At 44.9% G+C, this 23,630-nt stretch overlaps 1 protein-coding gene across 2 annotated transcripts in view; it reads right to left on the reverse strand.

Annotated features, from left to right (window-relative positions):
* LOC109898409 (protein phosphatase 1 regulatory subunit 1B-like) overlaps positions 1–23,630 on the reverse strand; it is a 28,272-nt gene that overhangs the window by 2,237 nt on the left and 2,405 nt on the right. For both annotated transcript variants that reach the window (XM_020493374.2, XM_031833985.1), the window contains 3 exons: positions 2,569–2,652; positions 2,377–2,452; positions 670–807 (listed from right to left, as the gene is read on the reverse strand). In XM_020493374.2, coding sequence (XP_020348963.1) covers positions 670–807; positions 2,377–2,452; positions 2,569–2,652 — 298 coding nt within the window. The remainder of the gene's footprint in view (positions 1–669; positions 808–2,376; positions 2,453–2,568; positions 2,653–23,630) is intronic.

Below are 23,630 nucleotides of genomic sequence, written 5' to 3' on the forward strand. Positions count from 1 at the left end.
AACATGGTATACAAAGTCTGAATCATACCAGTACATATGAAAGTGACTACTGCACGTGTATGCAGGCATAATTAGGCAATTGCTCTAGTGAGGATAATCACAGTCTACTTCAATGTATCTTTAAGAGTCCCTGTCTCGCGATGTGTGACACTACAGCCACCCTGCAGCCGTGTTGTGTTCAAACGACAGATTTACAGAAAAATGATGACAGTAGTAGCCAATGAAACAGCGTTTAACGATGCTACAGGAGGGATTTCACTCGGAAGCTCTGCCATCTGGGCTGGTAGCCCAGCATCAGTACTGATGCTACAGAGAGAGCAGACTGTTAGCCTGTTAGCTGTGGCTAGGCATCTCTGGCCCCCTGACTGGCACAGGGCAGGATGGCAGCACAGGGAGGTCTGCTGGGCTCTCTGATAGATTTGGTGGAGTGATGCTAATATAATAGCACAGCTACTTGTCTGCAGAGAGGAGTTTATCTGAGGCCCTGCTGTTTTGAACACGGCATAGTGCAACATTCAGCCCATCTGACTGAAAAGTGGGCACTGAATAACAATGGCTATACACACAGCTAATATGTAAGCTGGTCACACCATTGGTCAAAGCATCAATGCGATTACATGAGTGAGTGTATATGGTACTGCTTGACAGTGTATGGAATCCCTATCTCACCAGCAGCTTTGGTGGGGAATCTCTCCTCCCTCTCCTCATGACAGGGGTAGTCGTCATACTCCTCCCCTTCAAAGGGGTCTTCCAAGGGGGGGTAGACACCCAGGTTCTGCATGTGTGCCTCAGCCATCTTCTGGACGGCTGGACGCACACATACACATACACAGGATACACAGGAACACACACAGGGACAAACACAGGGACAACGGGAGAGAGGGATAGGTTGTTTTGGGTTTACCAGGCTTCAACACTGTCAACGTTGTCATGCTTCATACGGGCTTTCAGATGCATGCCAGACAGACAGATAAGCAGCCAGCCAACCAGACAGATAGACAAATTGAGGGGCAGAATAGCCAGCACTTCCATGTCTTGTAGTTTGTAATGGACTGGGATTATACATTTGTGTCCTTTTCTCTTTCCTGCATTTGTTTTTCGTTCTCGTTTTTCGTTCTCCTCTCTCTCTCTCTCTCTCTCTCTCTCTCTCTCTCTCTCTCTCTCTCTCTCTCTCTCTCTCTCTCTCTCTCTCTCTCTCTCTCTCTCTCTCTCTCTCTCTCTCTCTCTCTCTCTCTCTCTCTCCTCTCTCTCTCTCTCTCTCTCTCTCTCTCTCTCTCTCTCTCTCTCTCTCTCTCTCTCTCTCTCTCTCTCTCTCTCTCTCTCTCTCTCTCTCTCTCTCTCTCTCTCTCTCTCTCTCTCTCTCTCTCTCTCTCTCTCTCTCTCTCTCTCTCTCTCTCAGCCTGGCTGAACTAATGAAGGATGGTATACAGGAACACAGAGTGGATTATTATAATAAGACCCTACACACATACAGTAATCCCCTTTAATTAACATCTACTGACAAGCCTCCAAAGCTCTACGTTTATTGGCTATGCGTGCAACAACAAGTATAAAGCAACATTTAGAACTGTGTGCGTGTATCTGCAGCTGTATACACTCCTTTGGTAATCCCGGATAATCCAGAGCTGCACAGACTCACACTCAGTGTCTCACAGCTGTCACACTCTCTAATCTATCACTCTCTCTCTCTCTCTCTCTCTCTCTCTCTCTCTCTCTCTCCCTACTTCTCTCTCTCTCTCTCTCCCTACTGCTCTCTCTCTCTCCCTTCTGCTCTCTCTCTCTCCCTACTGCTCTCTCTCTCCCTACTGCTCTCTCTCTCTCCCTACTGCTCTCTCTCTCTCCCTACTGCTCTCTCTCTCTCCCTACTGCTCTCTCTCTCTCCCTTCTGCTCTCTCTCTCTCCCTTCTGCTCTCTCTCTCTCCCTACTGCTCTCTCTCTCTCCCTACTGCTCTCTCTCTCTCTCTCCCTTCTGCTCTCTCTCTCTCCCTTCTGCTCTCTCTCTCTCCCTACTGCTCTCTCTCTCTCCCTACTGCTCTCTCTCTCTCTCTCTCTCTCTCCCTACTGCTCTCTCTCTCTCCCTACTGCTCTCTCTCTCTCTCATTATGTGCATAGAAACAAAACATGTGTATATATTTCCATAGAGGAAATCCCTCTTGCACGTATATACAGTATAGTACCTACTCTTATGAAGATGCTCCAACTGATTGACATGTATCAATTGGTCACGTGCATCTTACCCCACTGCCCTCATTTGACAAAGAACATAATCAGGAGGCAACAGAACAGTAAAGCACAGTAGACACAGTATCAACACAGGGAGAATTCACCGTACAGAGGACATGTATACACTACTTACTCAGTCAGTTATACTCTTACCTTTCAGGGATGGTGGCTGATACACATTTGGGTTGACTCGCTTGGGCTTGAGTACCCCATTCTCTCCTACAATCCACTGTGGAAGGAAGAACAAGTTGAATGTGGCCTGCAATTTTGAAATAACGCAACCATTCACGTGACTATAGGGCAACATGCAGTTATCCTCTGAGGCACTAGGGGGCGCTCTGTTACCTGGTGGCTGGACTGATCATCCTCAGGGGAACACTGGTCTGCCACTCTGAACAGTGTTGCAGGTGTGGGCCGCCGGCGCCGGATCTAGACACACACGAGAGAGAAGTAGAGAATCATCAACATCGTTTATTTCTGTGTGAGGCTGTACTGAAGAGTAAACAACAACAAAGTCCCAGCCAACGTTGTCACCAATACCCTGAGTGACTTACGAAGCTCTTGATGAAGTGTTAAAACCTCACAAATCAAGTCTCTGTGTAGAACGTTTCTAACATGCAAATAGCAATTCGGTATTTTGGGTGCCAGCCATCTCATCAGGGCTTGTAATGTGTCCAGTTCTCCTAATTTGACTCCAGAGGAGGAGTCAAGTCTGAGTATTGTCGGGACAGGTCAGGGGTCAGAGGTTAGGGGTCAACAATTGCTCATCAGAACAGAGGACATCCAATTATGTCACGTAGATCCCTTTCCTGCCGTCGAATGACCAAAGCGCCCTCTAGTGGCCTTATGTGTGCAATGTTATTAGTATTTTTCATAATTTCATTATGAATACACTTTTTCCCCACAAAAAAATCCTGTGTTTCTATGTCAAATGGTTTTTGTTATGTTTCAGTCTTCTGTGATGTATATAGTGTAATATTGTGACGCAAACTTAAAATTGAATACATTTCAACTATATATCTGACATGGTACAAATGTCTTCATTTTCTTAAGCCCATAACCATGTGTGTGAGGTGTATACTTTTGTTTGAAAGTAGATTTAGCCCACTTAACAGAACAACCCCCCGGGAGAAATCAGTATCACTCTGAACTCTACTTTAGTCATTACATACACTGTACTTAGTACATGGTTGATATATACATTATATGGTACAAACATAGTTTACCAATCAGTATGCATGTGCCTGTGGGTATTCACTGCAGAACAGTAGTTTGATGCAAAACTATGTCACCCAAGCAAACAAGTCTATGAGCGTGCATTCATGTCTGCATATGTGCGAAACAGAAACATGTGGCTAATTGATTTTCCCAGTGAGGGCCCTGCATACCTACAGTACATGCAAGTGTACTGTATTACATGCGTGCGTTGATGCAATCTCCAGTTAATGTGTGCATGGTATGGGGACTGTATACCTTTCCCCGTCACAGACTTGAGGGATATGGAGGGGGGAGATTGGCGGAATCTAACCCCAGCATTAGGTTAGTGTTACTGCCCTCCTCTCTCCTCCTCTTTCCCCTCCTCTCTCCAGCCTCTCTAGACCAGTGGCAGGCAGACTGGAGCTCACTCCCCTTGGGCTTCCTGTTTACTATATATACTGTAGTACACACGCTCTGTTCCAATGGGTAACCTGCTACCCACTCTAACTAGGTGCTCACAGTATGCGACAGACGGGTTCATTCATTTGACAATGGAAGGAATGCAGAGAGAGGGTCAAGGAGAACGGTTTATGGGGCCTTCTGTTCTGTAGTTTTAATTCCAGGTAGACCCCACTGTGAGGGTTTGGCAACAAGCACACAGTCTCCAACAGTGTAAATATATCAAGCATAAAACAGTTTGCAAACTAGGTGTGGTAAGTTGTTTTGGATAAATGCATTCAGGTGAGATGAATAGTGCAGTACAATATGGATGGAAGCCTGGAAAGTCAAACAAAAAGGTCATGACAAGTCTCCTCACTGTGCAAGTTGATCAACGAGAGTCCAACCTATTTTCCCCCACTCAAAAAGACAACCAAAGGTTTGTTGAATTCCCAATGTGTTAACAATATTATTTTTAAAACAGGGGTTGTCAAATTGGGGTCCACCTCCAGATCTACATTTTTGTTTTTAAATATACTTTTTTTAACATACATTTTTTGGGGGGTAATATTACTCTCAACAGATTAAAAGACTTTTGGCCAAGTATCTGTGGAATAAGTTAAATAGTGTGTAAAAAACACTGTAAAATTATTCATTTTTACAATCAAATCAAATCCAATTTCAGATGCATCGTAAACAACAGGTGTAGACTAACTGTGAAATGCTTACAATGTACGTTCTTAATCCTGGGCAACACGAGCCTGGGAGGCTCACAGGGATATTGGTATCTACAGTACTCCAATTATACATTTTTCTATGTTTTTTTATTTTACATAAATGCACTGTAATTTAAGCTTTAAAACGGCAACGTTTTCTCTCGGTGTTGAATGGCAGGATGTCAGCTTCAAAGCAGCAACAGTAAAAAAAGATTTCTTTCCCCATGACAAAATGTGTAGAATTACAGGAAATTTGATTGAAAACTGCTAAATGTTCTCTCTGATGCCAGGAGGCCTTTAAATGTTCTCTCTGATGCCAGGAGGCCTTTAAATGTTCTCTCTGATGCCAGGAGGCCTTTAAATGTTCTCTCTGATGCCAGGAGGCCTTTAAAATGTTCTCTCTGATGCCAGGAGGCGTTTAAATGTTCTCTCTGATGCCAGGAGGCGTTTAAATGTTCTCTCTGATGCCAGGAGGCGTTTAAATGTTCTCTCTGATGCCAGGAGGCGTTTAAATGTTCTCTCTGATGCCAGGAGGCGTTTAAATGTTCTCTCTGATGCCAGGAGGCGTTTAAATGTTCTCTCTGATGCCAGGAGGCGTTTAAATGTTCTCTCTGATGCCAGGAGGCGTTTAAATGTTCTCTCTGATGCCAGGAGGCGTTTAAATGTTCTCTCTGATGCCAGGAGGCGTTTAAATGTTCTCTCTGATGCCAGGAGGCCTTTAAATGTTCTCGCTGATGCCAGGAGGCCTTTAAATGTTATCTCTGATGCCAGGAGGCCTTTAAATGTTCTCTCTGATGCCAGGAGGCCTTTAAATGTTCTTTCCCCGGGCCCGAGACTTCATAGTAAAACTCCTTGTAGGCTATTGTTAAAGCACTCGAGTTATGTTCTGATTATGAATGGGTCTCTGATGAATTTGCTAACACAAAAGGGGTCCCCGGCTCCAAAAGGTTTGAGAACCCCTGATCTAAAATTACAACCAAATTCCAATGAAAAGATCAATGCCTGATATTTGGTTTAGTTGTCACTTCAATGTGTTATCACTGGGCTTTCAACTATTTAAAAGCACATACAAGTTCAAATGGGAATACAATGTCAGATGTTTTGTTTGTTTCTACTTAAAGTACTTCATACTTGATTTATACTTAACTTAATGTGGTATCACTGTGTTTGATCAAGCATCATGTTCAAATGAGCTGGATTGCAGTTAGTTGAGATTACATTAAAGTACATGGTGCAAGGGATCAATGCTGTTTTAGATTCTATGCAGATTATTATAGCAATTGTGAACATTTCCACAGACCTGCTAACCTGAACATGCACGCTTTCTATGATTTCCACAGACCTGCTGACCTGAACATGCACGCTTTCTATGATTTCCACAGACCTGCTGACCTGAACATGCACGCTTTCTATGATTTCCACAGACCTGCTGACCTGAACATGCACGCTTTCTATGATTTCCACAGACCTGCTGACCTGAACATGCACGCTTTCTATGATTTCCACAGACCTGCTGACCTGAACATGCACGCTTTCTATGATTTCCACAGACCTGCTGACCTGAACATGCACGCTTTCTATGATTTCCACAGACCTGCTGACCTGAACATGCACGCTTTCTATGATTTCCACAGACCTGCTGACCTGAACATGCACGCTTTCTATGATTTCCACAGACCTGCTGACCTGAACATGCACGCTTTCTATGATTTCATAAGACATGTATTGTTACAGTAACCTCAAAATGTGGCCTATGATAAAAAATTGTACCTATGATAAAAATGTACCTATGATAAAAAATGACAGACCTCTACATGCTTTGTAAGTAGGAAAACCTGCAAGATCAGCAGTGTATCAAATACTTGTTCTCCCCACTGTACAAGTGTTTAGCAGGTGTTATTGCGTGTGTAGTGAAACGCTTGTGTTTCCAGCTCCAACAGTGCAGCAATATCTTACAAGTAATATCTAACAATTTCACAACAATACACATAAATCTAAAGTAAAAATGGAATTAAGAATATATAAATGTTTGGACGAGCAGTGTCAGAGTGGCATAGACTGAGATAGAATAGAATACAGTATATACATATGAGATGAGTAATGCAAAATATGTAAACATTATTAAAGTGACTAGTGTTCGTTTGTTAAAGTGGCCAGTGATTTCAAGTCTATGTACAGTATATAGGGCCTCTAAGGTGTTCTCCAGTAGGAGGTGCTGCCCAGACAACTTTTCTTAGAGTGGATAATACACTGCTCAAAAAAATAAAGGGAACACTTAAACAACACAATGTAAATGTGAATTCAAACTGTCCACTTAGGAAGCAACACTGATTGACAATACATTTCACATGCAGTTGTGCAAATGGAATAGACAACAGGTGGAAATTATAGGCAATTAGCAAGACACCCCCAATAAAGGAGTGGTTCTATAGGGGGTGACCACAGACCACTTCTCAGTTCCTATGCTTCCTGGCTGATGTTTTGGTCACTTTTGAATGCTGGCGGTGCTTTCACTCTAGTGGTAGCATGAGACGGAGTCTACAACCCACACAAGTGGCTCAGGTAGTGCAGCTCATCCAGGATGGAACATCAATGCGAGCTGTGACAAGAAGGTTTGCTGTGTCTGTCAGCGTAGTGTCCAGAGCATGGAGGCGCTACCAGGAGACAGGCCAGTAAATCAGGAGACGTGGAGGAGGCCGTAGGAGGGCAATAACCAAGCAGCAGGACCGCTACCTCCGCCTTTGTGCAAGGAGGAGCAGGAGGAGCACTGCAAGAGCCCTGTAAAATGACCTCCAGCATCCACCACAAGTGTGCATGTGTCTGCTCAAACGGTCAGAAACCGACTCCATGAGGGTGGTAATGAGGGCCCGACATCCACAGGTGGGCGTTGTGCTTACAGCCCAACACCGTGCAGGACGTTTGGCATTTGCCAGAGAACACCAAGATTGGCAAATTCGCCACTGGCGCCCTGTGCTCTTCACAGATGAAAGCAGGTTCACACTGAGCACATGACAGACATGACAGACTCTGAAGACGCCTTGGAGAACGTTCTGCTGCCTGCAACATCCTCCAGCATGACCGGTTTGGAGGTGGGTCAGTCATGGTGTGGGGTGGCATTTCTTTGGGAGGCCGCACAGCCCTCCATGTGCTCGCCAGAGGTAGCCTGACTGCCATTAGGTACCGAGATGAGATCCTCAGACCCCTTGTAAGACCATATGCTGGTGCGGTTGGCCCTGGGTTCCTCCTAATGCAAGACAATGCTAGACCTCATGTGGCTGGAGTGTGTCAGCAGTTCCTGCAAGAGGAAGGCATTGATGCTATGGACTGGCCCGCTCGTTCCCCAGACCTGAATCTAATTGAGCACATCTGGGACATCATGTCTCGCTCCATCCACCAATGCCACGTTGCACCACAGACTGTCCAGGAGTTGGCAGATGCTTTAGTCCAGGTCTGGGAGGAGATCCCTCAGGAGACCATCCGCCACCTCATCAGGAGCATGCCCAGGCGTTGTAGGGAGGTCATACAGGCACGTGGAGGCCACACACACTACTGAGCCTCATTTTGACTTGTTTTAAGGACATTACATCAAAGTTGGATCAGCCTGTAGTGTGGTTTTCCACATTAATTTTGAGTGTGACTCCAAATCCAGACCTCCATGGGTTGATAAATTTGATTTCCATTGATAATTTTTGTGTGATTTTGTTGTCAGCATATTCAACTATGTAAAGAAAAAAGTATTTAATAAGAATATTTCATTCATTCAGATCTACAATGTGTTATTTTAGTTTTCCCTTTATTTTTTGTAGCAGTATACATCGAAAAGGACGTTATTTCAAAGGTGAAAATTAAACATATTTTATACAAGGTTTGTCTGTGTTGAATATTGGTTACCATGATCACATAAGTCTGTGGTTGAAATTTGACCTTCAAAACAACAGTTTACATTGATGACTTAAAAAAAAATATATAATTTATTTTCCACGTAGACAACAAGTCACACAATACGTTGACACATGAAGTTGAAACAATGTTGTTTTAACCCGTTTGTAACCAGCGGGTTCTCTCTAGATCTAGACCAGCCAACCTTGGCCATAGCCTGAACCTTTGCTCCTCTCTGTTTATGGTCTCACACAACATCAGTAGCACTTCTCTATTTTCCATGAAGTTGCTCTCTGGATGTGTTTGTGTTTGACCTTGTGGATCTCATTCCTCTAGTTAACCAGGGCAAACAGAGTCTGCATCCCAAATCGCACCATATTCCCTACATATTCCCCAGAGACCCATGTGTCCCGGGCAAAACTCTGGTCAAAAGTAGTGCACTATCGAGGGAATAGGGTTCCATTTGGAAAACATCCTGGGTCTGGGAGCTGTGCGTCAGAGCAAGCAGGTCACTGTTGCCAAAGCACAGGCTTGGTGGGCCACACAACACATCCTAATCTCCTCATGAAGGTTCTGTATTTCTCCTCACTTCCCCTCTCTCCCTCTCATCCCCCACTTCCCATTCCACTTCATCCTCTCCTCCCTTTATCCTGTTCACCCCACATATCATTCTTCATTCCTTGACAGTGACATGACAATGTCCTCAATCCCCCTCCTCTGTTTCTTTACAACCTTCTCTCTCAACCTCCCCCTCCCTCTCCGATCGTTTTCCTCTTTCTCTCTCACCCATCACTCTTCCCTTCCCCCACATCCCCGGGCTGTGCCCGCCGGGTTCTGTAATCTCATCATGGCGCTCAGCTTGAATGCCGTCTCTCTTCTCCCTCAGTGGGAGACATCCCAGCAGGGCCCCCTCACTGTGTGACCCCCTACGTCTCCATCTCTCTCCACTGACCTGGCGAGGGGCCCTGGTTGTTGCTGTGACTGCTGCTGCTGGTCAGCCTGTCTGACACCTGATACCTCTGCTGGATAAAAACCAACCCCCTCGCCTGCCTGAGGTGGTAGTGGAAGAGTGGGTAAGACAGAGCACAGCAGACCAGATGCTAGCCAGGCCCATGTCCCAGCTACTATACTGGGATGTGTCTTGGTCTTATACGTACTACCAATCCAGATATGTCAAGGACTGATCTTCCTGGGGCTCTGGTTGTGAGCTCTGAGATGCCGTTGTTCTTTAGAGGAAGAGAGAGGAGAGAGAGAAGAAGAGCGAGGCAGACGGAGCAAGATAAATTAAAATAACAAATGTCAAGGGAGCTCAAAAAGGTAGAGAGCGAGAGGGTGAACGAGAGAGAGACAGGGGGGACAGAGCAAGCGTATGTGTTTTTGCCCTAGAGCTGAAAGGGTGTTGCTGGATAATTAAGGTCATTGTGGTATAACAAAATGATTTATACAGTATGTGTGTGTGTATGGACCCTCAGAGAGTGTGCGTGTGATGAGTGACTCAGCTCTTACTAACATCACAACTGGCCTCCCCATGTTAATGAAGAGACGATAATGTTTAACCCTAAACCTCTTTACTGCCACTACTACCTGTAGACTATTAGGGCTGCTAGAGTGATTCGGGACTTCGTGTAATGGACCAATGAATGGCGTCAAGTTGCTTCCAGGAAAAGGTCACCCTTGATTATAGAGAAGGTGAGTATATACAGCTATAAACGCATAGAGGGGTCAGGGTGAGTAACGGCTATTGTGACAGGCATCAATGCACAGTGATTATGCACACATGCCATTTCCAAAAATAATATGCGCCGTGTTTACGGGTCAACGCACAGACACACAGCTGGCATTTCTCGTACACACACACATCCGGCTGGGTGACGGTGGCAGCAGGGCGGATGACGGTGGGACAGGCCAGATGACATAACACACAGCCACTTGTAATTTTCCAGTCTTTCAATCGCCCCACTTCTGTCGTTACATAAGATCGTCTGTGACTTTCACATGGACGCTTTTATACAGGGGCACAGCATGTGAGATTACTCCTGCTATACTTTACCCCCCCCCCCCCCCCCACTCCCACTCTCCTCAGTTGCAGCCATTGTTCAGTATCCTTAAGTATCAGTCCCAGTGTTTCTGCCCTCTCAGCAGCTTTGTAAGAGCAGGAATGCATCCCAAATGGCACCCTATTCCATATATAGCGCACCTGGGGCGGGCCCTGGTCAAAGGTAGTCCACTATATGAGAATAGGCTGCCATTTGGGCCTCAGACGTGGGCTGTTGATGAGCTGTCACAGGGCCACTCATGGGCTCCACAGGTGGGGCTGCAGCCGTTATGTGTCTCCCCACGGGACTGCCTGTCCTCCACTGAGCCTACAAGCACAGGGGGAATATTACAGCTCTCAAGCTTCAAGAGAGCCAGGCCGTCATTATCAGTAAGAAGGTGCTTGACTCACCTGGTTACACTAAGGTTAAATCAAAAGGAGACCTTATTTTAACAGATGGTGGGTCACATATTTACTCCATTCCAGCCATTATTATAAGCCAGCCTCCCCTCAGCTGCTGTGTGTGTGTGTGTGTGTGTGTGTGTGTGTGTGTGTGTGTGTGTGTGTGTGTGTGTGTGTAGAACTGTAGTGATGGTGAGCGGAAAGAGAGTTTTGAACCTACTTTGATTTATGGGACTTTCACACCTCCCCCTTGGATGTTTCTCTTTCTATATATAAAACCGTTGGCACTAATGGGCTGTGTGAGTCGACTCAGCGATTGTATTTTAATCAGTAGCATAGGGGTATGGAAGACTGAACTGAGCTGGTAGGACCAAGTCATTTGCTCCGGACACAACAACCCTTCTCTGCTCTTCACTCCTGCATTCAATAATGTGTGACTGACTCACGTGGGATTCATATGACATGGTTCAATGGTTGACATTGTGTGTGTGCATGTGTGCATGTCCATGCATGTATAGTACCAGTCAAACGTTTGGACACACCTACTTATTCAAGGGTTTTTCTTTATTTGTACTATTTTCTACATATGAAATAACACATATGGAATCATGTAGTAACCAAAAAAGTTTTAAACAAATCAACATAAATGTCATATGTGAGATTCTTCAAAGTAGCCACCCTTTGCCTTGATGACAGCTTTGCACACTCTTGGCATTCTCTCAACCAGCTTCATGAGGTAGTCACCTGGAATGCATTTCAATTAGGTATGTCTTGTTAAACATTTAATTTGTGGAATTTCTTTCCTTCTTATTAATGTGATTGAGCCAATCAGTTGTGTTGTGACAAGGTAGGGGTGGAATACAGAAGATAGACCTATTTGGCAAAAGACCAAGTCCATATTATGGCAAGAACAGCTCAAATGAGCAAAGAGAAATGACAGTCCATCATTACTTTAAGACACAAAGGTCAGTCATTGCGGATTTTTTTTTATTTGCAGTCGCAAAAACCAACTGAAACTGGCTCTCATTAGGACCGCCAAAGGAAAGGAAGACCCAGAGTTACCTCTGCTGCAAAGGATAAGTTCATTAGAGTTACCAGCCTCAGAAATTGCATCCCAAATAAATGCTTCATAGAGCTCAAGTAACAGAAACATCTCAACATTAACTGTTCAGAGGAGACTAAGTGAATCAGGCCTTCATGGTTGAATTGCTGCAAAGAAACCACTACCAAAGGACACCAATAAGAAGAAGAGACTTGCTTGGGCCAAGAAACACGAGCAATGGACATTAGATCAGTGGAAATCTGTCCTTTGGTCTGATGAGTCCAAATTTGAGATTTTTGGTTCCAACAGCTGTGTCTTTGTGAGACAGAGAGTAGGTGAACGGATGATCTCCGCATGTGTTGTTCCGACCGTGAAGCATGTAGGAGGATGTGTGATGGTGTGGGGGTGCTTTGCTGGTGACAGTGTCTGTGATATATTTAGAATTCAAGGCACACTTAACCAGAATGGCTAACACAGCATTCTGCAGCGATACGCCATCCCATCTGGTTTGCGCTTAGTGAGACTGTCATTTGTTTTTCAACAGGACAATAACCCAACACACCTCCAGGCTGTGTAAGGGCTATTTTACCAAGAAGGAGAGTGATGGAGTGCTGCATCAGATGACCTGGCCACCCCAATCACCCGACCTCAACCCAATTTAGATGAGTAGGGAAGAGTTGGACCACAGAGTGAAGGAAAAGCAGTCAACAAGTGCTCAGCATAAGTGGGATCTCCTTCAAGACTGTTGGAAAAGCATTTCAGGTGAACTGGTTGAGAGAATGCCAAGAGTGTGCAAAGCTGTCAAAGGCAAAGGATGTCTACTTTGAAGAATCTAAAATATATTTTGATTTGTTTAACACTTTTTTGGTTACAACATGATTCCATATGTGTTGTTTCATTGTTTCATAGTTTTGATGTCTTCACTATTATTCTACAATGTAGAAAAGAGTACAAATAAACAATGAGTTTGTGTCCAAACTTTTCACTGGTACTGTGTGTGTGTGTGTGTGTGTGTGTGCATGCATGTGTGTGTATAGAACAAGAGAGAGTGTGAGGGTTAGCGCCCCTTGCATTGCTGAGTGGGGTGCAGGTCTGGCTGATGTGGGTCTGCTCTCCAGAGGTGGTCCTCGTAGATAGGCCAGCTAACGGGCCAGCCTATTAAAAGACAGCAGTAGAACAGTGTAAACTAGATCTGAGGACCCCCCAGGGGACCCTGCGTAGCAGAGAGAGAGGCTCTCTCTAGCTAATGCTGCTGCAGAGCTCTACTATGTCATACCAGCCATCTCTAAAGGGAGACGCTATATCCACCCGGCACCTGCAATGTCAACACAACACAATGACAGACACTCCCAAATGTTAGAATCCCCTGTCAACCCTAGGGGATGTCCTGTCCTGTCCCCCAGGTATAGGTACTTCTTCATTACATTAGCCCATCTCATTAGCCCAGCGTGTGGCAGATCCCAGAGATAGAGGTGGAGGCAGCACTTAGGGGCGGTCGGTCCGTCCTTGTCTCTCTCACTGTGGTCATTGGGCCATAATTTAACTCAGACGCACATAGATTTACAAGTGATTGATATACAGTACAATTAGGATGCCCGGCCTCACACAGACACTCATGAGCTACACCAACCGGGAATAGTGTTTGCGTATGTGCATGGCAACTTTTATGGAATTAAAAGTACACTTACGTGTGCAACCAGGCACGTACTCACGACTGAGGAGTGACTAACCACCCATCCAACATAACACTGTCAAACACAACTCATTAAAATCTCTCTCTCTCTCACACAAGCAGATCAATATCCCATCTGCTACTATTCTCTCCCTCTAATCCACACTTCCATCCCTGTACCCCCTCTCTCTCTTTAACCCCTTCATCTCTGCTCTGTCCATCTCTGATTAAGAGCACATAGCTGCAAAGCCTCATTCACCCTCTGCTATCACAGCTCTGTGTCTGCCTGAACTCTTAAGGCAGTAGGACTCACTCTATTCAATTCTCCCGTGGTATCACCCTTCCTCTCCGTGTCAGGCCCTGGGAGAGCCCAGACAAATTAAATGGTTGGACCTTTAGGTCGCACTAAGTGCTAAAGGCAACGACACAATAAAGTGAAAAGTAATCCTTCCCTTTGTGCACTGCGATTCTGTTTCTATTAAGAGGCATTAGCAACCCTGCAACACTTCTGTCAAGAACAAAAACATCAAAGGTTTAAATCAAAAGCCTGGTGGTGCTGACGTGGTTTGGAAACTCAGCACAGACCGAAAAGTAATGAAATTCTTTTGGTGGCAGATAACAAAATATAATAGAGAAATAAAGAACATCTCTCTCCCTACTTGAACAGAATGCTGCTGGTATTATGAGGTTATGAACTAAAAAGAACTGAAACACAAGAGACATTGATGATCATCGTGTTTGAAGGAAGAGACGTACAGCACATGCGGGCTGCATGTGGATCGAAGATAGCAGGTTGTAGCTTTGGGTAAACAAACCGAAATAGGGGGTCAGAGCATCCCTACAGCCAGAGCGGTGTTGGAAATTCCAAATTGTTTGCATAGTCAACTTACACCCTGCACTGACACACACACTTTGTAAGGATTGACGCAGGAGACGAGAAGCAGGTACAGGGAGTGAAGGCTTAATAGCTGACGGTCATGACACGGAACAGGAACAGTGTCAGGACAGGAACACATAACAATTGATGCGGACACATGAACACCACCAAGGAACAGACAGATATACAGGAGGTAATCAACCACGTGAAGGAGTCCATGTGAGTCCAATGAGTGCTGCTGCGCGTAATGATGGTGACAGGTACAAAAAAAAAGAAGGGTAGCATGGCGCCCTCGAGCGCCTGAGAGGGGGATAGGGAGCAGGCGTGACAGTACCCCACCCACCCACCCCCAGGGTGAGCCTTGCGAGCCGGCTGAGGCGTTGGAGCCTGACGATCCAGCTGATGCGTGAAAGCCCGATGGGCCGGCTGAAGCATGACATGATGGGAGCCTGCCGAGCCAACCAAGGCAAGGAAACCTCAAGAGCTAGCTAGGGCGTGAAAGCCCGACGAGCCAACTTAGCCAGCCCCAGTTCCATCGGCGGGCAGAATCCAAGCCCAATGTCACCAAAAACAAAAATGAATAACAATGGGCTGGCTGAGGCAATGTGAGCCCAGCGAGCTGACTGAAGCATGAAGTGAGATGGGAACCTGCTGAGCCAACCGGGGCAAGGAAACCTCTTGAGCCAGCTAGGGCATGACAGCTTAGGCTGGGCGGGTCCATCGGCGGCGGCCCCCGGGTCCGACGTCACCAACAAAACAAAACCCTAAAAAACTCCCTGATGCTTCTCATAATGGTGTCCGCATTCTGTAAGGATCGTCGCAGGAGATGAGAAACAGGTACAGGGAGTGAAGGTTTAATAGCTGACGGACATGAAACGGAACAGGAACAGGAACAGTGTCAGGACAGGAACACATAACAATTCATGTGGACACAGGGAGCACCACCGAGGAACAGACAGATATACAGGGGGTAATCAACCACGTGAAGGAGTCCAGGTGAGTCCAATGCCAGAGAGGGGGAGCGGGAGCAGGTGTGACACACTTACCCCACCAGACATGCCACCAGGGGTCTTTTCACAGTCCCCAGGTCCAGAACCAATTGAAGGAAACGTACAGTATTATTCAGAGCCATGAGTGTAAGGAACTCCCTTCCATCTTAAATAGTGCAAGTGAACAGCAAACCTGATTTCAAAAAACAAATAAAACAACGCCTCACGGCACAACGCCTCTCCCCCATGTGACCTACTTGTTGTGTGTATGTACTGACATGTATGTCAGTGGAGGCTGCTGAGGGGAGGATGGCTCATAATAATGGCTGGAATGGAGTCAATGGAATGGTATCAACCACATGGAAACCACATCTTGGATGTGTTTGATGTCATTAATGTTTCATGTTTTTAAATGTACATACATTGTAAAGTATTTTGTCTGTAATGTATTTTTCGTTATGTGTCGGACCCCAGTAAGACTCGCTGTCGCCATTGGCTGGATTCAAACCAGGGACTGTTGTGACACCTCTTGCACTGAGATGCAGTGCCTTAGAAAGCTGCGCCACTTGGGAGCTCTATCATGTCACACCTCTGTCAGATCCACTCACACTCATCCTAGTGTCACAGTAGAATATATGATGATATCAGACACCATTCACTGGGATTCGATGAGTAACCAGCGAACATCAGAAGAGACCTTTGACCCCACCAATGGTTAACTGAGTCAACAGATTGGTACTATGAGGAAGCAGCTTCTCCACTGACCACACATACAGGAAGTAATTATAGCTACTGGCAGTATGATGTCACACCTACCCCAGTACCCATCCTCACCCACCTGCCCACTACACTACCCCACTGCTCAGTTAATTAGCCATCGGTCAAGAGTCAGTCGAATACAAACACAGGACTGTTCCACTGTTCCACCTTCGTCCTTTCTTATACATACACTAAGGGGCCGATTCAATCCGCATCGCGGAAGATCCGCAGTATAGTGCGATTGAAATGGAAGGGTTATTTCCGATTAAGTTGACATATGCATCGGGAACATTGCCTTTAAATTCCAATCGCACTATACCGTGGATCAATCAATCAATCAAATGTATTTATGAAGCCCTTTTTACATCAGCCGATGTCACACAGTGCTTTACAGAAACCCAGTCTAAAACCCCAAACAGCAAGCAATGCAAGTGTAGTTGAACGGTGGCTCGGAAAAACTCCCTAGAAAGGCAGGAACCTAGGAAGAAACCTAGAGAGGAACCAGGCTCTGAGGGGTGGCCAGTCCTCTTCTGGCTGTGCCGGGTTGAGATTATAACAGAACATGGCCAAGATGTTCAAACGTTCATAAATGACTAGCAGGGTCAAAAAAATGATTATAATAAGCACAGGGGTTGTAGAGGGTGCAACAGGTCAGCACCTCAGGAGTAAATGTCAGTTGGCTTTCATAGCCAAGCATTCAGAGTTAGAGACAGCAGGTGTGGTAGAGAGAGAGAGAGTCGAAAACAGCAGGTCCGGGACAAGGCCACGCCTCGAACAAAAGAGATCTCAGAAGATCTAAGATTAAGAATTGCATAAAGCTGGAAAGGGTTACAAAAGTATCTCTAAAAGTCTTGATGTTCATCAGTCCACGGTAAGACAAATTGTCTATAAATGGAGAAAGTTCAGCACTGTCGCTACTCTCCCTAGGAGTGGCCGTCCTGCAAAGATGACTGCAAGAGCAAAGCGTAGCATGCTCAATGAGGTTAAGACGAATCCTAGAGTGTCAGCTAAAGACTTACAGAAATCTCTGGAACATGCTAACATCTCTGTTTACGAGTCTACGATATACAAAACACTAAACAAGAATGGTGTTCATGGCAGGACACAGCGGAAGAAGCCACTGCTGTCCAAAATAAACAATGCTGCACTTCTGAAGTTTGCAAAAGTGCACCTGGATGTTCCACAGTATTCTGTGGATGAAACTACAGATGAAACTACAGTTGAGTTGTTTGGAAGGAACACACAACACTATATGTTGAGAAAAAAAGGCACAGCACACCAACATCAAAACCTCATCCCAACTGTAAAGTATGGTGGAGGGAGCATCATGGTTTGGAGCTGCTTTGCTGCCTCAGGGCCTGGACAGCTTGCTATCATCGACGGAAAAATGTATTCCCAAGTTTATCAAGACATTTTGCAGGAGAATGTTAGGCTATCTGTCCGCCAATCGAAGCTCAACGGAAGTTGAGTGATGCAACAGGATAACGACCCAAAACACAGAAGTAAATCACCACAGAATGGCTTTAACAGAAGAAAATACACCTTCTGGAGTGGCCCAGTCAGAGTCCTGACCTCAATCAGATTGAGATGCTGTGGCATGACCTCAAGATAGTAGGTCACACCAGACATCCCAAGAATATTGCTGAACTGAAATAGTTTTGTAAAGAGGAATGGTCCAAAATTCCTCCTGACCGTTGTGCAGGTCTGATCCGCAACTACAGAACACATTTGGTTGAGGTTATTGCTGCCAAAGCAGGGTCAACCAGTTATTAAATCCAAGGGTTCACATACTTTTCCCACCCTACACTGTGAATGTTTACATGGTGTGTTCAATAAAGACATGAAAACATATAGTTGTTTATGTGTTATTAGTTTCAGCAGACTGTGTTTGTTTACTGTTGTGACCAGTTGTGATCAAATTGTATGACCAATTTATGCAGAAATCCAGGTATTTCCAAAGGGTTCACATACTTTTTCTTGCCACTGTAAACCCAGACCCATGTGAGCAGTTCTTGGTCCTGGTACTGACCCAACCCTCTGGTCCACTCCTGATAGGATCAGCTAGCATGACAGATCCAGAACCCCAACCACTGTTGTTTGCAACAGAGCTGTAAGATCGGAATCCTTCCTCTTTCTCCCCTCATCGGAAATGGTACTGCTGTTAAGGTCACAGCAGCAGGGTGCACTGCTGAGAGCCTGTAGCTCACAGGCTGACTGGCTGACTGGCTGGTTGGCTGGCTGGCTGGCTGGCTGGTTGGCTGACTGTCTGGCTGGCTGACTGTCTGGCTGGCTGACTGGCTGGCTGGCTGGAGTACAAGAGTGCACATGTGTAAGACTACCTACTATGTGGATGTGCATGTTTAGAATAGGGTCTGAGATTATGTAAATGAATGCATTTTACTGAAATTATATTCATAGCGTGGGGTAATCATTTCACAAGATATAATGTTAATTCCTATGGAGTTGACATTTAGGTAGGCTGTGCTAGGTGTGATTTATGGAGAGCGCTGTTGCAGTGCTGTATATGTGTGTACCCAAAGCCAACAGGCAACAGGGAACTCGTTTATCATAACACCGGGGTTGGGTGGTAGCATTTTAGCAGCGCACACACACACACACACACACACGTTACTTCATAATAAGCCCCCATGCTCTTGAAGTGCTCTCTGGTTGATCTTATGATGACTGCCTATAGTGTCATCACACCACAAATCACTCTGCCTACTTTCAATATTTGTGCTTTACCTGTTTATACAACACCTGCAGACTCACAGAGGACAGGCACGCACATGTATGAGCACATACAGTCACATAAAAGGAATAGGTCTTCTACACTACACAAGAGAGAAACATTCATATTGACTACAGTTAAATAATGAGAGAGAGAAGCCACATGGAAAACATTGATCATAGGAAGCATGTAAAGCCTGGGTTTATTTATAGTCTATCAATATGATTCAATTAAAAAGAGGAGCAGTATTAGTATGGGATTCACTTTCCTAATAGAACAAGATCTTATCTAGATATGCAAATGTACACCCTCACCCTTACAACCAGAGTTGGGGAGTAACTGATAACATGTAGTCAGTTACATGTAATCTGATTACAAAACAAAATCTGTTATCAATTGCCAGCAAAAAAAGATTGTAATCAGATTACAGATACTTTTTGAAAAAATAGATGATTACTTCTTGGATTACTTTTAAATTCTGAAAGGATGTTGGCGAAAAATTACATTTTGACACCTTTCTGTTTTCTCAATGACAATTAATTCAGCATTGAAAAATGGCACAAGTTTAAGTTTGTTCCACCTGAGCGAGCGTGACCACAAGTCACTATGATGACACACCAAAATAATGTGTTTGATGGATCCTTTTTGTCTTCTTCTAATGCCTCTTAAAGGGAAAGTAATCTAAAAGTAATCTTAAAGTAATCCGATTACATTACTGAGTTTGGGTAATCCAAAAGTAACAATTTTGGACAGGTAACTAGTAACTGTAATGGATTAAATTTTAAAAGTAATCTAGCCAGCCCTGATCACAGCAGTGTGCACGCAAAACCCCATACACGCTTGCACAAACACCTGCGCACACATACTGCAAAGTAAACACACACATGCTGAGGAAAACTTGACAGTTGTAACAACAGACACACAACCACAATACAACCAAATTACGTGGTCACTGTGGAGGGGAGTCGCAAAGCCACTTCCTCCTGATCTATTTAAAGGACGACCACACTTCGTGATTAGGCCTCACTTTATATTTGGTTAATAAGGAAATTCTAGGTGCCATGACTGAATTGTCTTGTGTGTGTGTCGCAGATTGGAAGAGTTAGGCAAATAATTTAGCCAATTAGCTTCAGCCGGCTGGTGTGCAATCGTAGCAAAATTGGTTTTACTTTGGATAGCCTAAATCCAGGACTAGTTAGGGACCGTCGATAAATTACACAATGTAAATTAGACAATATTTTCCTTGTAGTTTTCTCATGAAATGCTTTCAATATTTGTATATGAATTAATTTATTTATAGTTGGTTTGAGGTTTTAAGTCATTGAAATTTGGAGCTATTGGAATTTAATATATTGTCGTATGTACATTGTTAAATTTACCGATGCTCCCTATCTAGCCCCATACTGATATCCAAAGCTAACCGAAATTTACCACGATCGGGTCACCTGGTCACCAGCTACACTCCGAATTGTGTGCTGCCAGCTGTGGGCAGGATTGAAACAAACCCAACCTTCATTTACATTGTGATGCAGTCAAGACCACAAGTCTCACAAAACTCCTATTTACACTTTGTAGCGTGGTCAGTTTTGACAGTAGAATAACTGTTTCTGACTCATATTGACGCCACATAGAAAACAACTTCTCATTTAGATATTAGCCTAAGGGGCAGTTGTTCTTTAAGGTAGCCACACAGACACACGCTTCTCTCAAATGAACACAACAAAACAAAATGGTGCAAGTTTAAAAAAATAAGTCCTTATTGTTATGTGCATGATTAAGCCATTGTTTTCTACATTTTTTTGTGTTACTGTCAGACAATAGTTAACTATCTTTTTAATTAATTAACAGCTGTTACTTTGTAAGGTCATCCATAGTGCTTTGATTACACCAGCCCAATCAATTCCACTGATGCTGTTATTGATAGCGAGACAATCATCAACAAAGAGCTGGTGATGACCTTAGAGAGGGGGGAAAAAGGCACTGTCTTTTGTTGTGAGTGAGCTATAACTAATGGAACACCTAAATAAGCATAAAATATGGAATACACATCGTTAGAATCATCCCATTGGCAGATAAACTGCATCAACGAATCACCTCTGGATTAGAACCCAGTCCGGTGACATGGCACACACATGCAGCCTAAATGATCCTGATGTCTTACCAACCCAGCATGCTCTGTGCTCTGGGTCCCACGCTGAGAAGCTCTGGTTCGGAGTGCATATTGACAGTCCGTCAGATCCACAGTGTTACCACACAAACACTCGCTGAACCAAAGGTTGCTGTGTGACGCCCAGCCAGAGGAAGGGCACGTAACCTAGGAGAGTGAGGTAGGGTGAGGTTGTTCACCCCTTTTCACCCCAACAGAAGCTCTCTATTCCATTTACTGGATTAATTTAGATTGGACCTAAAATAGATGACTGGGTGGTTGTTGCCCTCTGGTGTACTTTGATACCCTTGGTCCCCTGAGTTTCTCTATCAATCCATAGGATCAGAGGTGGATTTACATTGGGATTAGTATGGAGAGGGCTCGTGTTGTGTGTTTAGTCCATAGACGGATGGGGCGGGCCGACTCACTGTGAGTGAATCAACTGGAGCCTCTCGGTCTGAACGATGACCCTAATCTGTGTCCATTATGAACATCTCAACCCCAGAAATGTCCCCAGATATGTCCCCGATTAGCCCTCAGAAAGAGAAAAGCAACTTTGGAGTTAAATTGAGTCTGATATTTCAATAATCCAACGCTGTATCCAACCAGATTTGCATGTAAAAATGTTATCTGTCCCTGTACCAAACTTGTTTGCTCCCAGGGCTTCACCATAGCCCTTTTATGAGAATGTTCAGGCAAACATTTGATCAGTGAAACATTTTAACCACGGCACCAAACTTTAAAATTACTAGATAGTCTAGCATGGGTAATCCATTTATGTGTTATAATTACATCAACTATTTGAAAGAACTATAGCGAAAATGTATTAAATATAGTTCCATGACATTGTTTTTATAATTTTTGGGCGCCGCTAGCCACAACAAAAATGTACCCGATTTTCATATCCAAAATCTGGTCACCTTACCGTGGGGCATGTTTCCGTGCTCTCGCTCTCTCTCTCTCTCTCTCTCTCTCTGTCTGAGTCAGGTCCAGGGCACACTAGGTGTCAGCTATGGGAGCCGCGCTCACATTAAAACCCCCCAGGGCAGAAATCAGGATCCTGAACGCACTCAGACGTTTACACATGTGCAAGCTAGTGCCTATGCAAACGACCCAGACACAAAGAGACATTTCTCCATTAAAACAGTGACCTTTCAGAGGTGATCTGTGACGGAGGCTGTGGAACGTTCGCTGTGCGGTCGGTCGTCATGGAAACAACCCTGTGGTATTATACTGGTCATTGTGACGGTGCTGTTTATTAAATCATGTTAGCTGTGCTTCCGGGTAAATGACTCCTATGGGCCTCTGCTAGATTAGTATACTAACTGTACTGCAGTCTACGTAGTTAGAGTTGAAAGCTGTCATTAAAACTGTGGCGCTAACATAATTGAAGTGATTTGTGTAGTAAACACTGGCCTTGAGTGTGTTTGTATACATGTGTGGGTATGTTTAATGCTGTGGGATAATGAGGGTCTCCTAAAAGTGAGTCGTAGTCATTAACTATGCCCACCCCAGTGTCCCTGGGGACCCAAAATAACCACTGCTAGATTATATCTTCTGTAATACAAACACATGCCCTCACACACACACACACACACGCACACACACACACGCACACAACCACACACACACATGCACATACACACACACACGCACACAACCACACACACACACACACACACACACACACACATACACACACACACAACCACACACACACACATACACACACAGCTGTAAAACATCCTCCACTCTCCCCACACTCCCTTTTTGTCGTTCCTGTGACAGTTTGTGTGGTATGGCAACTACACACACCTCAATACTTTCCCACACACACACACGCACGCACACGCACACACACAAACAAACAACACAACTCACAGACAGCAGTCCCTTCATGGAGCCTCTCCCAGAGGAGAGTACAGTCAGCACCATTTAACCTGCACCTCTCTGTAGATGTGAACGTTACTGTGGACTTTACTGTAAACTATCTAAACTGCTTTCAAATAAACCAGATGACCCCAGCCTCTGCTATCCGGATGGGGGTGCCAGCCAGACACGATGCCCCATGGAGGGTGGGAGGGGGGGAGCCTGCCTGCAGCTGCTCACAACATCTGATGTAAGGGGAGATTGAGCAACAGTTCCACAGAGAAAAAGGAAGAAAGAGAGCCATGAACAGAACAGAAAAACGTTGACTAAGAGACCAGAGGGTTTTAACACTTCTTTAAGAGAGAGAGAGAGAGAGAGAGAGAGAGAGAGAGAGAGCGAGGGTTTCAGGGCTGAAGCAGAGAAGGCCGTTGGACAGGGAGAGGAGAGGGTCATGGGTTCACGTCCCAAGATGTTTGAGTGCTGCAGTCGTGTCCTTGAGTCAGAGACTGCACACGGTAAGTGATTCAATCAGGCTAAAGCATGGAGACAGTGCCATGCCAAACTATTAGCTGATGTGAGATAGAGCTCTGTAACAGGGACAGCAGCTCAGGGATCTGACACCAGACAGGTGAAAGAGAGAGAAAACAGGTTGTGC

Source organism: Oncorhynchus kisutch, linkage group LG10 (genome assembly GCF_002021735.2).
Source record: "Oncorhynchus kisutch isolate 150728-3 linkage group LG10, Okis_V2, whole genome shotgun sequence".
Taxonomy (NCBI): domain Eukaryota; kingdom Metazoa; phylum Chordata; class Actinopteri; order Salmoniformes; family Salmonidae; genus Oncorhynchus; species Oncorhynchus kisutch.